Source organism: Helianthus annuus, chromosome 16 (genome assembly GCF_002127325.2).
Source record: "Helianthus annuus cultivar XRQ/B chromosome 16, HanXRQr2.0-SUNRISE, whole genome shotgun sequence".
NCBI classification, from domain to species: domain Eukaryota; kingdom Viridiplantae; phylum Streptophyta; class Magnoliopsida; order Asterales; family Asteraceae; genus Helianthus; species Helianthus annuus.
This window is the reverse complement of record NC_035448.2, coordinates 90,414,101-90,431,324: the sequence shown is the minus strand read 5'-3', so window position 1 is coordinate 90,431,324 and position 17,224 is coordinate 90,414,101. Positions and strand designations below refer to the sequence as shown.

The window sequence follows — 17,224 nt, the reverse complement described above, 5'->3', positions numbered from 1 at the left end:
CCCACTAGTTATACTTATGCACTACGTTATGAACTTACTTTCTGTGAACTCGCTCAACTAGTTTGTTGATTATTTGCTGCATGCCTTGCAGGACCTTAGGTATGCTTGGAGCTTGCACCAGAGGAGAAGCGGGTCGTTGTGGACAATAACTCGTGAATGCCTATTAAACACTTTTACATTCACACATTGATACTTATGATTTGGGTTTTTCATTTAATGCTTCCGCTACTTAAACAGTGTTTGGTTTTGAACACCAATTGTGTCTTGATATTATTAAATGCTATGTTTGATATAATTGGTGGCTTGATCCTGGTCAGTCACGCCTCCAAGCGGTGGTACTCCGCGTGTGGGATTTTGGGGGTGTGACAGATTGGTATCAGAGCCATTGGTTATAGAGAACTTGGTTTTAATATGGGGAAAACGTTTTATTAAAACCGGACTATAACCAGAACAGTGCTCTCAACGATCCACAACGACGCTTCGCTCCACGTGCAAGACTCGACATCCTAGGTAATAAGGTTTATGTTTATTGCCTGTATGCTAGAACTGCTTAGAACTTTGCTCGCATTATGCTTAGATACACATGTTTTGATTTCATGAGAACACCTATATGCCTACGCTTTTCTGTCATCGCCCTATTCGCGAACCATTCTTACGTATGCTACTTGTTACTATGAAGATCATGTCTGGAAGAATCAACATGACACAAGCCCAGCTAGAGGCTCTTGTTCAAGCCCAAGTCACAGCGGCACTTGCGGCTGCTCAAGCAGGTCAACACGCGCAGCAGCCAGTCTGCACTTTCAAGAACTTCATGGACTGTCGTCCAAACTCTTTCAGCGGCACAGAAGGAGCAGTTGGACTCCTCCACTGGTTCGAGAAGCTAGAATCAGTATTTGAAATGTGCGAGTGCCCTGAGGCTCGCAAAGTCAAGTTTGCCACCGGCACTTTGGAAGGGATAGCACTGACTTGGTGGAACGCCCAAGTCCAGATCTTAGGGTTGGCAGCTGCTAACGCCACCCCATGGAACGATTTCAAGGAACTCATCAAGCGTGAGTATTGCACACGTGAGGATATTCACAAGCTGGAAGACGAGCTTTATAACTTGAAAATGGTTGGATCGGAAATCGAGGCGTATACTAAACGGTCTAATGAGCTGGCCGTTCTGTGTCCTACTATGGTGGACCCTCCATACAAGCGCATTGAGTTGTACCTCAAGGGATTGGCGCCAGAAATTCAGAGCCACGTGACGTCGGCTAACCTCGAAAACATTCAGGAAATTCAGCGTCTCGCTCACCGTATCACCGATCAGGCAGTGGATCAGAATAAACTGCCCAAGCGTGTTAGTGCTACTGCTAACGTCACCACCTCAGTTACTCCTGCTACATCTGGTGACAGTAAAAGGAAATGGGATGGGGATTCCAGCAAAGGTTCAGCATCTGTTCAACCACAAGCTCAGCAGCAGAAGATCGATCACTATCAGAGCCCCAGTCAGCAATCCTCTAGTGGTCACAGACAGAGGAGATATCAGGGTAGTCAACCCAGGTGCCACAACTGCAACAGGCATCACCACGGCCCGTGTAACAAGGGTCGCTGTCAAAGGTGTCTTAAGATGGGGCACGAGGCTAAAGACTGCAGGAGCCCTCGTCCTGCAAATCAGAATCAGCAGCCTCAGCAACCAGCTCCACAGAACCAGAATCAGCAGCAGCAGCCACAGCGTGGAAACCGGGGATGTTTCCAGTGTGGGGCTGAAGGTCACTTCAAACGCGATTGCCCTCAGTTGAACCAGAATCGCAACAACAATAACAACCAGGGCAACGGCAACAATAACGGCGGGAACAACAACAACAACGGCAATGAAGCTCGTGGTCGCGCTTTTGTGCTAGGTCGAGGCGACGCGGTGAATGATCCCAACGTTGTTATGGGTAAGTTTCTCCTCGACAATATTTACGTTACTGTTTTATTTGATTCGGGTGCGGATACAAGCTATATGTCTGTGAAAATGTGTCAACTGCTAAAACGTGCACCAACACTTTTACCCACCAAACATGTAGTAGAGTTAGCCAACGGTAAAAGTCTAGAAGCCACGCACGTAGTTCAGGGTTGTAATCTTATCTTAGCTGGTCAAGCCTTCTCTATCGATCTCATTCCCATAGCTTTGGGTAGCTTCGACGTCGTGATTGGGATGGATTGGTTATCCCAACACCAGGCAGAAATCTTATGCAGCGAAAAGGTTATTCGCATTCCTCGTTTGGGTCAGGAACCTCTAGAAGTTCAAGGCGACAAGAGTGGTGCAGTGGTTGGCATCATCTCTTTCTTGAAGGCTCAGAAATGCTTACGTAAGGGTCACACAGCCATTCTGGCTCTTGTTACAGACGCCTCAGCAAAGGAAAAGAAATTGGAAGACATTCCCGTTGTACGTGATTACCCTCAGGTGTTTCCTGAAGACTTACCTGGCTTACCGCCTCATCGTCAGGTCGAATTTCAGATCGAGCTCGCTCCAGGAGCAGCACCCATAGCTCGCGCACCATATCGTCTAGCTCCATCGGAATTGGAGGAACTGTCAAAGCAACTGCAAGAACTCTTGGAAAAGGGTTTCATTCGTCCAAGCTCTTCGCCTTGGGGAGCTCCAGTGCTTTTCGTGAAAAAGAAAGACGGTACGTTCAGGATGTGTATAGACTACAGGGAACTGAACAAGGTGACGGTGAAGAACCGTTATCCTCTTCCGCGCATCGACGACATTCTGATTTACTCCAAGAGTCAGGAGGAACACGAGCAGCATCTTCGTCTCATTTTGGAACTCCTTCGGAAGGAACAGTTGTACGCCAAGCTTTCTAAATGCGACTTCTGGCTTCGTGAAGTCCACTTCTTAGGCCATGTGGTAAACAGGGATGGGATCCATGTCGATCCGTCCAAGGTAGACTCGATCAGAAACTGGCCTGCACCGCGTACGCCGACAGAAATACGACAATTCTTGGGTCTGGCAGGTTACTACAGACGGTTTATTAGAGACTTTTCGAAGATTGCTCAGCCACTTACGCTACTGACACAGAAGGGTGTTACCTATCGCTGGGGAGAGCCCCAGGAGACTGCTTTTCAGCACTTAAAGGATAGGCTTTGCAGCGCACCTATTCTTTCACTGCCAGAGGGCACAGAAGACTTCGTAGTATATTGTGATGCATCCATTCGGGGATTGGGATGTGTGTTAATGCAGCGCGGCAAGGTTATTGCTTACGCCTCTCGTCAACTCAAGGTTCATGAACGCAACTACACGACGCACGACTTAGAGCTGGGAGCTGTTGTTTTTGCGCTTAAGATATGGCGACACTACCTGTACGGTACCAGGTGCACGATTTACACCGATCACAGGAGTCTCGAGCATATCCTTAAGCAGAAGGATTTGAACATGCGTCAACGACGATGGGTTGAATTACTGAACGATTACGAATGCGCTATTAAGTATCACCCAGGCAAAGCCAATGTTGTGGCTGACGCCCTTAGTCGAAAGGACACTTTACCAAAGCGCGTGCGGACGCTACAGCTTACGATTCAGTCTAGCCTTCCTGCACAGATACGAGCTGCTCAGACAGAAGCACTGAAGCCCGAAAACGTCGAGGCTGAAGCCTTGCGCGGCTCACGACAACAGATGGAACAGAAGGCAGACGGCGCCTACTATGTAACGGGCCGGATTTGGGTCCCTCTTTATGGCGGTCTACGCGAACTTGTGATGGATGAAGCTCACAAGTCTCGCTATTCGGTACATCCAGGGTCGGATAAAATGTACCACGATATCAGTACTACTTATTGGTGGCCTAGTATGAGGGCCCACATTGCTACGTATGTTGGAAAATGCTTGATCTGTGCGAGAGTCAAGGTCGAATACCAGAAACCAGCTGGCCTACTTCAACAGCCTAAAATACCGCAATGGAAATGGGAGGAAATTTCCATGGATTTTGTTACGGGTTTACCCAGATCCCAGCGTGGAAACGATACGATATGGGTCATAGTTGATCGACTCACCAAGTCTGCACACTTCCTGCCGATTAAGGAAACGGACAAATTCTCCACTCTCGCAGACGTCTATCTTAAAGAAGTTGTCTCGAGGCACGGGGTGCCCACGTCTATCATTTCGGATCGCGACGCACGATTCACGTCAGAACTTTGGCAAGCAATGCATAAATCTTTTGACTCACGACTAGACATGAGCACAGCATATCACCCTCAGACGGATGGGCAGTCTGAGCGTACGATCCAAACACTAGAAGACATGCTTCGGGCATGCGTTATCGATTTCGGCAACGGCTGGGAAAAGCACCTCCCTTTGGTGGAGTTTTCTTACAATAATAGTTATCACACCAGCATTCAAGCCGCTCCATTCGAGGCATTGTATGGGCGTAAATGCCGGTCACCTCTCTGTTGGGCAGAGGTGGGAGATAGTCAGATCACGGGTCCAGAAATAGTAGTGGACGCCACGGAAAAGATAGCACAGATACGACAACGCATGGCGGCAGCACGCGACCGTCAGAAAGCCTACGCGGACAAGCGTAGAAAGCCTTTGGAATTTCAGGTCGGGGACCGGGTTTTATTGAAAGTCTCACCCTGGAAGGGTGTGGTTCGTTTTGGCAAACGGGGCAAACTGAATCCGCGGTACGTCGGACCATTCGAAATCATAGAAACGGTTGGCAAAGTAGCCTACAAGTTGAACCTACCAGCTGAACTCGGGGCAGTTCACAATGTCTTTCATGTATCGAACCTAAAGAAGTGTCTATCAGATGAAACCTTCATCATTCCTTTTAAGGAACTCACTATCGACGAGCGGTTGCAGTTCGTCGAGGAACCAGTTGAAATCACGGACCGGGATGTGAAGGTCCTCAAAAACAAGAGAATCCCTCTTGTTCGAGTTTGTTGGAACTCCAAACGTGGCCCAGAGTACACCTGGGAACGCGAAGACAGGATGACAGAAAAGTACCCCCATTTATTCGGGAACCAGGCAACCACTACTGAGGCTGAAGCTACTACTTCGGAATTTCGGGACGAAATTCCAGATCAACGGGGGGAGGATGTGACACCCCAGGAAAATCAGTGAACAATACAGTTTACCTAGCTTCCTCAGTGAGTGCATACCAAATTTCGGGACGAAATTTCCAATTAGTTGGGGATAATGTGACAACTCGAAATTCTGAACCTATTTTGTGTAACGTTTATGACACGACTTTGTGAACTTGATTAAGCGTATATTTATTGAATGTTATGTGACTTGTGTGTTTTAATGAATATTTTGTTATTGAGTGCATGATGTAACGTATGTATGTATGAATTAACCCGATCGCACAACGTCACACGTCCACTCAACCGCACAAGGCCATTGGGCCATGTCACCTTAAACGGACTCAAGGGGCAGCCGAGCTAAAGGGCCGGCCCATCCCTTGTATACGTTCAAACATCTTTGGGGACTTGGTATTTTCCTCATTGTTGCAATCCTCACAACACACACACATAACCCTAGCCCTCCTCTCTCGTCTTTTTCTCTCTTGGTTGATTGAAGCCCGACAGCAAGAACAGCCACTATTCGAATCACCCTCTCTTCTTCACTAATCCGGTTAGTACTGTTATGTTGGTAATTGGTTGTGTGTTGATGTTTTCGATTATGCTTGTTTGATATACAAGGATTCTTGTTGACATGTTGCTTGTGATAATAGTTGATAATGATCATGTAATCGGATTGCACATGAATCGAATATATATGAATACATAGTGGATCGGCTGTTATGCATTGTTTGATTTGTTATAGTTGGTACTTGAAATCCCTGTTTGATCGATATCTTGTTAAGTAAATTGTTGATATTGTGTTAATTGGCAAGGATTAAATTTGGGAACTTTGAATGAATTGTAACTAATAGCATAATTCATGGGAAGTTGTTAAACTGATCGCACATCATGGGCTGACCACACAAGACTTCTTGATTGTACAAGAAGTCAGGACGCACAAGTTATTGTGTGGGCCGCCCACACTATTGGACCGCACAAGTTCATTAAACGTTATAATTGGGCCGTCCATATTAATTGATCACACAAGACCTATCGCACAAGCTGGTCCAGTCGTACAAGTACAGCCCAGTCGCACAAAGGCAGCCTGGTCGCACAAGGCTGTACTTTGGGCCGGACAGCCCAAGATTCATCGCACAAGTAATTGTTTCGTTACTTGGGCCGGACAGACGCACAAGCCCATTTCCTGGTCGCACAACCCAGCTGGATCGTACAAGATCAGCTGGATCGCACAAATCGTTGTGTGTTATATTTGGGCCATAATCTGAACTGGGCCGTAATATGTTAAATTTGTTTGTAATATGATGGACCGCACAAGCCCACTATTATGCTTTATTTATTTGGGCCGAGATCACTATGTTGGATTGTATATATATATATATATATTTGATTTGTTATTTAGTTGGGCCGGGTATGGTTTGGGCCTAGACTTACATCGCACAAGATGGTTGGGCTCGCACAAGCTCTTTGTCCCAACCATCCGAATAGCACAAATAGTGTACTTAATGTGTTTGCGTGCATACGTGTTTGCCATGTTGTATACGTGCATCATTGAACCAAACCTGACTTGTATTACAACCATGCTAGGACGTGATTGACCAATTACTAGCTTACACAGCCAAGGCATGGGATTCCCGGGTTGGGAATTGGGTTGGATATGATATTGTAAAAGGAGTTACTCGTACTTACGCATATACCAGACTATAGACCATCGTCCTCAGGTTAGTCAGGACACGTTACGTAAAGCCTACGTAACCCAGTATATGTGCCATATGTCTCCCGGGTCGGGAAGGACACGTTACGTAAAACCTACGTAACCCCATACCATTTACTGGCTTCCAGATCGGAAGGCCACGCTGCGTAAAGCCTGCGTAGCCCCCACGCGTACCACTGTCCTCGGGGAAGGGCACGTCACGTAAAGCCTACGTGACCCTGTACGTTTTCCTGTTCTCGGTAAAGAAGAACACATGGTCGGATGTTAGTCTAGTAAGTACCGTTAATGAGAAGCCCTCATTAGCCAGGATAAACATGGGAAGCCCCCACTAGTTATACTTATGCACTACGTTATGAACTTACTTTCTGTGAACTCGCTCAACTAGTTTGTTGATTATTTGCTGCATGCCTTGCAGGACCTTAGGTATGCTTGGAGCTTGCACCAGAGGAGAAGCGGGTCGTTGTGGACAATAACTCGTGAATGCCTATTAAACACTTTTACATTCACACATTGATACTTATGATTTGGGTTTTTCATTTAATGCTTCCGCTACTTAAACAGTGTTTGGTTTTGAACACCAATTGTGTCTTGATATTATTAAATGCTATGTTTGATATAATTGGTGGCTTGATCCTGGTCAGTCACGCCTCCAAGCGGTGGTACTCCGCGGGTGGATTTTGGGGGTGTGACAGATAAGGCGATTGAGAAATACATTGATGGTCTTCCTGACCTAGTTCAGGATATTGTTACTGGCAGCAACCCTACAACTGTTAGACAAGCCATTGAATTGTCTGCCACCCTAACTGAATCCCACATCAGGAAGAAAAAGCTTTTTCGAAAAGGCGACCCAAGACCATCCGACAAGACTACTCCAGCTGAGCCAAAGGAAAAGCAGGTTGAAGGATCTAAGAAGAAGAAGCGTAAGGCTTCTCAAAACTGCGCCATCACTGCTCAAGAGAAACAGGTTGCACCAAACCAGCCAGCACAACCTCGCAAAAGGCAAAATTATGTTGGTACCGCACCTTTGTGCAATAAATGCAACCATCATCATCAAGAACAAGAGCAGTGTCACAAATGTACCCATTGTGGGCGGTTGGAACATTTGATCAATGTTTGCCGTTATGCAAATCAAGCTGCTGCAAACCCTACTGCTGTTCAAGCACGGTTCCCACCAGGGTCATGTTATAACTGTGGTGACCTTACTCACTACAGAAACAATTGCCCAAGACTTGTTAACATACCTCCAGCACGTGGACGGGCGTTTAACATCAATGAGGCAAACGTAGACAATGATGCAGCAGTGAACAATTAGTGTTTTGTTATTTTTCCTCTTGTTGTTATCTTTTGACATTTAAAGACAAGTCAGTTGTTATATAAATAAAAATTCGTTGTTTTTATTTTTTTGCAAAACTGATGCGATTGTGTGAATGTTTGATATGACCTTATGATAACAACACAAAGACAAACTACTCGTGTGGTTCTGTCATTATTATGATCACTTGTGATCTCCCCAAAAACCTTAAATACTCGTTTCTTTTAAGAAACAAAGCCAAACTCCTGTTGAAGATCCTTCTATCTCCATAGAAAGATTCTTAAAAATGATTAAAGTGCTAAATGAAATCCACGGATTGGATTCCTGGTGTGCTTTAATGATCCGTGTCTAAAGATAACAAATTAAAGATCAAGTTAACTAATTATGTGATTATGTGCTTATGTGTTTTCTTATATGTTTTGTGTTTTTATGTGATCCATCCAAATCCTCGTAGAATCTTCCATATCTCATATGAGGGATTCATAGTAGGATATCTAAAGGTACTATCTTGAATCCTAAATGGACTTCTTACGTTGTAGTTAAGTCCCTTGGGTTATGAAGTACTATTCTATAATTGGACCCCTTGAGTGGTCTAGTTAAACAGATTGATTTGAAAATCTGGTTAGGAATATCATGTGATGATATTATTGAAAAGATCCCTTAAGTGGTCTATTTAAGGAGATCGTACGACGGTCTAGTTAAGAAGATCATGTGTTGATCTAGTTAAAAGGGTCGTTCGTTGATCTAGTTAAAAAGATCCTTTGGTGGTCTAGTCAAATCACTCATGTTTGTTCAAGCGATTTTTCCCCTACGCATTATGAAATGAACTGTGCGGACTGTGCAATGAATTACGTAATTATGGAGGCCTACATAATTATGGAATTCAGTGCACAGAAACCACAGGAAGTTTTGTCATGTGTTAAGACCTACAGTGACAAGAGTAATGATACGGGAGAAGTCTTGGACCTTGACCGATGTCATTCTATCTTCCACTCCCCAATTCTGATTTCAAGCACACACAAGTTTCCTATGATAAGTCTTCATGAGAAACGTTCTTCCGTCTATAGTTCGAAACTCCATGTTTTGTTACTACAAGGACTTCACCTTGAGGGTTGAAAATTTCGCTAAAAATCCTAACATGGCCCAGAGTTTTACTTAGGGTTCAATGGATTTATTTGAAAGTGAAACCGTCATAGCTGTCTTCACAAGTTTCCTCTAGAATTAAATTTCGGGATGAAATTTCCTAAAGTAGGGGAGACTGTGACACCTGTGTCACTTCAACCATCAAACAAGTACCAAACCAATGAAATATTGTATTTCATACTTGGGATTTGTAAAAATATGTGTATTGTTTGCACATATCAATTCTGTTCGATTTCAAGCTTTAAATCGCTTTCTAGAGGGTTATACGCGCTCTGATGCGTAGATATAACCATTTTAATGCAACAAACACTCCGGAATAGTGAAATAGGCTTAACATACCTAAAATAACCTTTACATAACTTAGAAACAAGTTTTGGAGGGTTTGGTGTGTTGAAAACAAGTTTGTTCAATCACAGGGACTAATTGTGTCAAACTGCAAAACTATACTGATTTGTATAGTAACGAACCTTTTGGAACTTGATCATAAGTTAAATATACCCTAAATATCCTCTACATAGCTTAGAAATAGGCTTTGAGGTGTTTGGTGCACAAAAATAAACTTTTGGTCATTCAGGGACTAAAAGCGTCAAAAAGTGCATAAGTTTGCATTTTCGCGCATATCTTACGTTCTGAATAAATCCGGACATCCAAAAATTTATGTAAGCATTAAAATATTTATTTTAGTGTTTGGCATGATAAAATTTCATTCGTCGCTTAATTTGGATCGTTTTTGCGTTCGTTACGACTTCTGTCGTAATTTACCGAACAAAGCAACTGTACGACCAAACGAGCCGACATCTGAGATATTTTTGAGCACATTTCAAGTTCCCTATATTTTAACTTCATTTTAGAGCTTTGAAATGGGGTTAACGGGGCTTAAACGTGTCAAAAATGCATCAAAAACCAAGTTTGGCCCTTCAGGGACTAAAACTGCCATTTTTGAAACTTGCTGACCTGCACAAGGCTTGCGGACCGTAAGCACTAACCCATACGGTCCGTAAGGACCTCCCAAAATGCAGAAACATTGAATCTAGTCTTTCCCACCTATTCCCATGATTTTAATCTCTGATTTTTGATTCTATGGGCTGGTATTTGAGTGCCCCTTGTATTCTATACCATGTGCCCAAGTGGATGGTTGAGATTGAAGCCCGGATTTCAAGAAACGATCCTAACGGTTCTAAGAAATCTATAAATACCCACCTTGTCTTACTCATTTCCTCACATTTGATCTGATTCTTGCTCTCTAAGTGGAAGTATATGCTTCCTACCTGAGAGTGAATCGGGTCAAATCTTGCGGGGGCCTTTTTGTAAGTATTCTTTCGTTCTTTTCTTTCGTTTTTATCGTTAAAGTCAAACTACGTTTGACTTTCTGCATTGACCAGTTTATGGTCAACGCGAAGTTCGTTTGAACTTCATAACGTGAGCGTAATCACGATGGTTATAGTCCCTAGTGACTATACCTACTGATTACCACGTTATCTAGGCTCAGTGACGAGTCGTAGCTTCGGCCAAAATGCGTATTCTCGCGTATTTTGTAACCAAGCTACTTATAGGTATCAAAACCATTTGTTTTGATACCAAACCTATTTTCTAACTTAACTAAACATGTTTCGGCATGTTTAGCTCGTCACTTTTTAGTTTAGTGCTTGTGTAGAGTCGTAAGTCAAGCGGACTAAACACCCGCTTAGACTTTCGAACACGACTCGTTTGGTCGATCATTAGGATCCGACCAAACATGTTTAGTGACCATAGTTGCATAGGGAATAACCTTCCGAGGTGATACCTTATGGTCACTTCGTTTAAGTAGTTGTATGATAGGTAGTTTATATGCCTTAGGAAATTGACCAAAATACCCTTTTTATGCATAATTAATGTTTAAGCATATGTAACCCAAACTTTTGTCACTTAACTGATTATGCAACATAATTAAACATGTTTAGGCATATAATACTTGTCATAGGACTAGTTAGGCGGTCCAAACGCGTTTTACGCAAACGACGCGCTAAACTAGCGTGAGCTACCTAAACGGGTCATAATGGGTCGAAAGCACTTAGGATAGGTTTCATTTTAGTAGGTAGGCCTTGTTAAACCATATCATATGAGATCCCACGCTCATTTGGTTCTCGAGACCTCATACTATCCAATCTCCCGATTTAGGTCCGGTTTATTTATGTAGTTATCAATATTAGGTGCCGTTTGATTCAGTGCTCCCTCTAGCTTGCTTGGTAGTTGTTCAAGACTTCTAAGCACTCTTAAGTGAGTACATAGTCCCCTGTTTTACTGTTTTCAAATGTTTTGGGGTGAAGCATGTGTACCTATCTGTTATTTTCATGATTTCAAAGTATAATTGATTATACATGTTAATACTTATCTTTTGACAAACTGAATGATTATTTATGGTTTAAACACTGCTTTTTCAAAGATTATAAAATAAATTGTTGGAATAGTACTTATTTTGTTCACCAGACCGGTTGGTAGTATGATATAGCACTATAGGATTTGACACCCCATTCCTGTTGTCATGGAATGTCTGAAACCAATTTGTTGCTCCATCCAAATAGGGATGCCTTTGTGGTATTTCTATAGTCTCAAAGGTGTATTTTGATGCACTAGGTCTGAATGAATTCTTAAATCACATTATTTTTGTATATTAAGTTATACTCCCAAAAGCATAGTTTGATATGCTCTCATATGGGATATTGTACAAAAACCAACAGATATTTTTTTTTTGGGTAAAGGGTTACCCCGGTGAAATTTTATATCAATCAATAAAAACAGGGTGCATCGAGACACCGATACACACTACTAGTCTTGACATCCCAAGACTAGGACAACAAACAAACCAAACACGACTACAGTCACAACCAAAACCATAAAAAAAAACAAGAGAAACAATCACAGCCTAGCAACAAACACGCCTAAACGCCAAAAAACTAGAAGAGACACATTAGCCGGGATCAATATCTATGTTCTTCTTCGAGATCAGCCACCTGTCCAAGATCTTCTGCTGCTTCGGACATCTACCAAATCGGAACCCCATTATTTTGAGCCGAACAGTGTCTATGATAACCTTTGCAAGCACAGATGCACTTCGCCGATTCTGATTGAATAATCTGCTGTTCCTTTCCTGCCAAACAAAGTAAGTTGAGGCCGCAACCACAATCCTGCAAATAATACTCTCCGCAGTTCTAGAATGAGCATTAAGATCCATCCATTGTATGATAGAATCCCATGAGTCCGTAACATCGTCCATATCAACCAAGCTTTTGACTTTTCTCCAAACTTCTGAAGCATATACACATTGAAAGAAAAGGTGGTTTCTTGAATCACGATCATAATTGCAAAGCGGGCAACACATAAGCCGTAGATTAGTTTCACTACCCGCTTCCCAAACGGCCATCCTGTCTTGAGTTTTCAACTTATTCTTTACAACCAACCACAAGTGAAAAGAGTGACGGGGGATACATTGACTGAACCAAACTGAAGAGGCCCAAGTTATCCTTTGACATCGATTTCGTAAGCAATTCCACACTTCCCACGAACTAAATCCTTGAAGGTTACCCTCCAAATCTTTCCAGCAAAGACGGTCATTCACATCAGGAGTAATCTGGACCGGGCTAATGTTAATAAGAACCGGAAATAAATCATACCACGCTTGCGGCCACAGCCAATGGCCATCATCTGCGATAACATCAGCCACCTTCGTATCCAGAGAAAAACCCGCATTCGCAATAGCTCTAGGAGTTATAAAGGCTCTGATCGGACTTAACGTGCACCAGTTATCACTCCATACGTTAGTTTGGCGCCCACTACGAACGGACATCCAAAAAAACGACCGAACGGTCGATCGGATGGAACCAACAGATATTTTGTTAATCATTAAAACATAGTTTGATATGTTATCTTCATAATCCAAAGCATAGTTTTAATATGTTATTTTCAAACCAAAACATAGTTTAATATGTTATTTATAAAACGATTCTAGAACTGAAATATATTTTAATATATTACTTATTCGACTTTCTTAACCAAAGTATACTTTTATATATATACTATAAACCTTTTTATCAAAATATTGTTTTTCAAACAATATATTATTATACAAACTTATTCTACTTACTTATTTAATTTCCTATGTATTATTATTTTACATCATCTGATTTCTTATAAATGATTTATAAAAGAAAACCTTTTACAAGGATCATGACTACTTTTATTAAAACCTTTTCTTTAAACTTATAAGTCATGAATCCTAAATCAATAAAACCTATGTATCTCACAGGCATTTTTATGCTGACGTACCTATTTTTACACATGTTTCAGGTACTGCTCTGTGATGATTGATGATATATGCTACACTTAGGATGGACTCGTGCCTTAGCGACTTTAAAACTTGAAAGATAATAGTTGTACTTATTTGATTGTATTAAAACAATGAGTTCATTTATTCAATAAAACAAAATTATTTATTCCATGGCCAAACAATGATTCTGTAACAACACTCCCCGACGTTTCCGCCACGTTTTGTTGTTTTACGTGGTCGGGGTGTGACACGTGTTGTTACGCAATCGTACGGGAGTCGTTTACGGTCCTACAACGCGCTCTCAAGTGGTATCATAGCCTTCCGAAACCTCGACTGTCACACCGAAAAGCATATCGAAAGCAATAACTGAAAACATTAATCATGATAATTTTTACGGAACTAATTCGAAACCACCAAAACTTAACAGTATTTAAGATTATACGTGGTGGAAAGAATGATTCATTAACTGGGCCAAAGCTTATGCGCACGAAAGCTGGTTTTGTATGGAATTTGGTTATAACAAGCCAGTTGATGATAAAAATGAAGAAATTCCACTTAAAAGCTTATCCATTGACGATAAAAAGAATTTCTCGTATGGACAACGAATGATTGCTTTAATCCAATAGTCGATTAGAGATGTCATATTTGTCACACCCCCAAAATCCACACGCGGAATACCACCGCTTGGGAGCGTGACTGACCAGGATCAAGCCACCAATCATATTGAACATGTAATTAATATCAAGTAAAATAAATGCAAACCAATCATTCAATACGATAGGTGTTCAAAACATAATTATAGTTTCGAAGTGTAGCGGAAGCATAAGTATGAAAACCCAATGTATAACATAAGTTCAAATGTTTAAATGTTTTAACATGGCATCCACGATCCATGCTCCACAACGACCTGCTCCTCCTTGTGCAAGCTCCATATGTACCTAAGGTCCTGCAAGGCATGCAGCAGAGAGTCAACAACTAGTTGAGCGAGTTCACAGTTTATAGTTCAGTAATTGTAATAGTATAGTAAGCCTTGTGTTCGTTCATTAAGTCATGTATCGTATTAGTTCGTATCACGGCCCTCTAGGCATGTATGCGAAGATTAGGGAAAGTTTCCAAGTATTCTAGACTAGGTATATTTGTATCGCGGCCACCCGGCACCTGTGCGAAGTTTTGTGTATAGTTCGCAGCCTTTCTAGGCATGTGTGCGAAGATTAGTCATATTATCGCGGCCAACCCTGGCGTGCATGCGAAGATCAGTTCTATTAGTATCGCTAGTCTAGCAGTATCTTAACCAATCACCTTCCTCACCCGAGGATCATATCACTACATTCCATTATCTAGAGAAGTACAAGTAAATAATCCAATCCCATTCCCACCCTGGGAACCCCATGCCTTGGCTGTGTGAACTCACCTTGGTTTGCTCGGTATGCTTAACTATGTGCTTGCAATTAATCAATCAAGTCCTTGAATTGATTCTAGATGGATTCAAAGACCAAGATTGATGTAAAAGACTTGTGCCAATGATGAAGCAAATGATTGCCAGAGAAGATCAGAGAAGTGCAAGTACGTGTTTTGGTTTTGTGTTGTGATTAGTGAATGATTAGGGTTAAGAATGAGGAGAATTTCACTAATTACTCTATACATCCCTAAGTATCATATTTTACACAAGTACACCATCTCAAAATAGTTCACAGTTTCACCACCAAGTTCATACATTTGACAAATCTTTCACAAGTAACACATAACCACGCACAATCACAATACACTTTATTGTATCAAAACATATACAGTTTCATAGCAACTAATTATGCAAATAAATAGCTAAACAAACAATGAACGTGCAATAAATGCAAAAGTAGAATCTTGGAAACTCGATTTGTCACATTATCCCCAACTTGAAAGAAATTTCGTCCCGAAATTTAGCATGCGGTTACTGAGGAAGCTAGGTGAGTTGTATCGTTTACTGGTTTTCCTAGGGTGTCACATCATCCCCCCGTTTATTTGGAATTTCGTCCCGAAATTCTGCAGTAGTAGCTTCAGCCTCAGTAGTGGTTGCACGGTTTTCGAATAACTGGGGATACTTGAGTTCCATTTGATCTTCTCGTTCCCAGGTGTACTCTGGGCCACGACGGGAGTTCCAACGAACTCGTACAAGGGGTATTCTAGTGTTCTTGAGGACCTTGACATCCCGATCCGTGATTTCAACTGGTTCCTCGACGAACTGCAACCGCTCGTCGATAGTGAGTTCCTTAAAAGGAACTATGAGGGTCTCATCTGACAGACACTTCTTCAGATTCGACACGTGGAATACGTTGTGAACTGCACCGAGTTCAGCTGGTAGGTTTAGTCTGTAGGCTACTTTGCCTATTCTTTCAGTGATTTCGAACGGTCCAACATACCGCGGATTGAGCTTGCCCCGTTTACCAAAACGAACCACACCCTTCCAGGGTGAGACTTTGAGTAGCACTCGATCCCCAACTTGGAACTCGAGTGGTTTTCTGCGTTTATCAGCGTAGCTTTTCTGGCGATCACGAGCTGCCGCCATGCGTTGTCGTGTCTGTGCTATTCGTTCAGTAGCGTCAACTACCATTTCTGGACCTGTGATCTGACTATCCCCAACCTCTGCCCAACAGAGAGGTGACCGGCATTTACGTCCGTACAATGCCTCGAATGGAGCGGCTTGTATGCTGGTGTGATAACTATTGTTGTATGAAAACTCCACCAACGGGAGATGCTTTTCCTAGCTGTTGCCGAAATCAATAACACATGCCCGAAGCATGTCTTCTAGAGTTTGAATCGTGCGCTCAGACTGCCCATCCGTCTGAGGGTGGTAAGCTGTGCTCATGTCTAATCGAGAGCCAAAAGCTTTGTGCATTGCTTGCCATAGTTCTGAAGTGAATCGTGCATCCCGATCCGAAATAATTGAGGTTGGCACTCCGTGCCTCGAAACAACTTCTTTCAAGTAGATGTCTGCTAAAGTAGAGAACTTATCCGTTTCTTTAATAGCCAAGAAATGAGCAGACTTTGTGAGTCGATCAACGATCACCCAAATAGTATCATTCCCGCGCTGGGATCTAGGCAGGCCAGTAACAAAATCCATGGGAATTTCCTCCCATTTCCATTGTGGTATCCTGGGTTGCTGAAGTAGGCCTGAGGGTTTCTGGTATTCTATCTTGACTCTCGCACAAGTCAAACATTTGCCGACGTAAGTTGCAATGTGGGCCTTCATACTAGGCCACCAATATGTAGTTCTAATATCGTGGTACATTTTATCCGAACCTGGATGTACCGAGTAGCGAGACTTATGAGCTTCATCCATCACAAGTTCTCGTAAACTGCCAAACAGTGGGACCCAAATACGTCCTGTTACATAGTAGGCGCCGTCTTCCTTCTGTTCTAATCGTTGCCTTGAGCCGCGTAAGGCTTCAGCCTTGACGTTTTCTGGTTTCAATGCTTCCACCTGAGCATCTCATATTTGTGCAGGAAGATCAGACTGAATAGTAAGCTGCAAGGCTCGTACGCGCCTAGGTAGGGTGTCTTTTCGACTGAGAGCGTCAGCCACAACATTGGCTTTGCCTGGATGGTACTTGATGGCGCATTCGTAATCATTAAGTAACTCGACCCATCGTCGTTGACGCATGTTCAATTCCTTCTGCTTGAAAATATGCTCGAGACTCCTGTGATCGGTGTAAATAGTGCACTTGGTACC

The 17,224-nt window shown here is 42.6% G+C and overlaps 1 protein-coding gene across 1 annotated transcript; it reads right to left on the bottom strand.

Annotated features, from left to right (window-relative positions):
• Window positions 1-12,159: 12,159 nt before the first annotated feature.
• On the bottom strand, window positions 12,160-13,035 carry LOC110944747. Its single transcript, XM_022186394.1, has one exon. The coding sequence runs from the start codon at window positions 13,033-13,035 to the stop codon at window positions 12,160-12,162; it is 876 nt and encodes a 291-aa protein (XP_022042086.1).
• Window positions 13,036-17,224: the final 4,189 nt, after the last annotated feature.

Excerpts from the sequence above, each read along its gene's own strand:
- LOC110944747 (XM_022186394.1), bottom strand. The coding sequence starts at position 13,035 with ATGTCCGTTCGTAGTGGGCGCCAAACTAACGTATGGAGTGATAACTGG.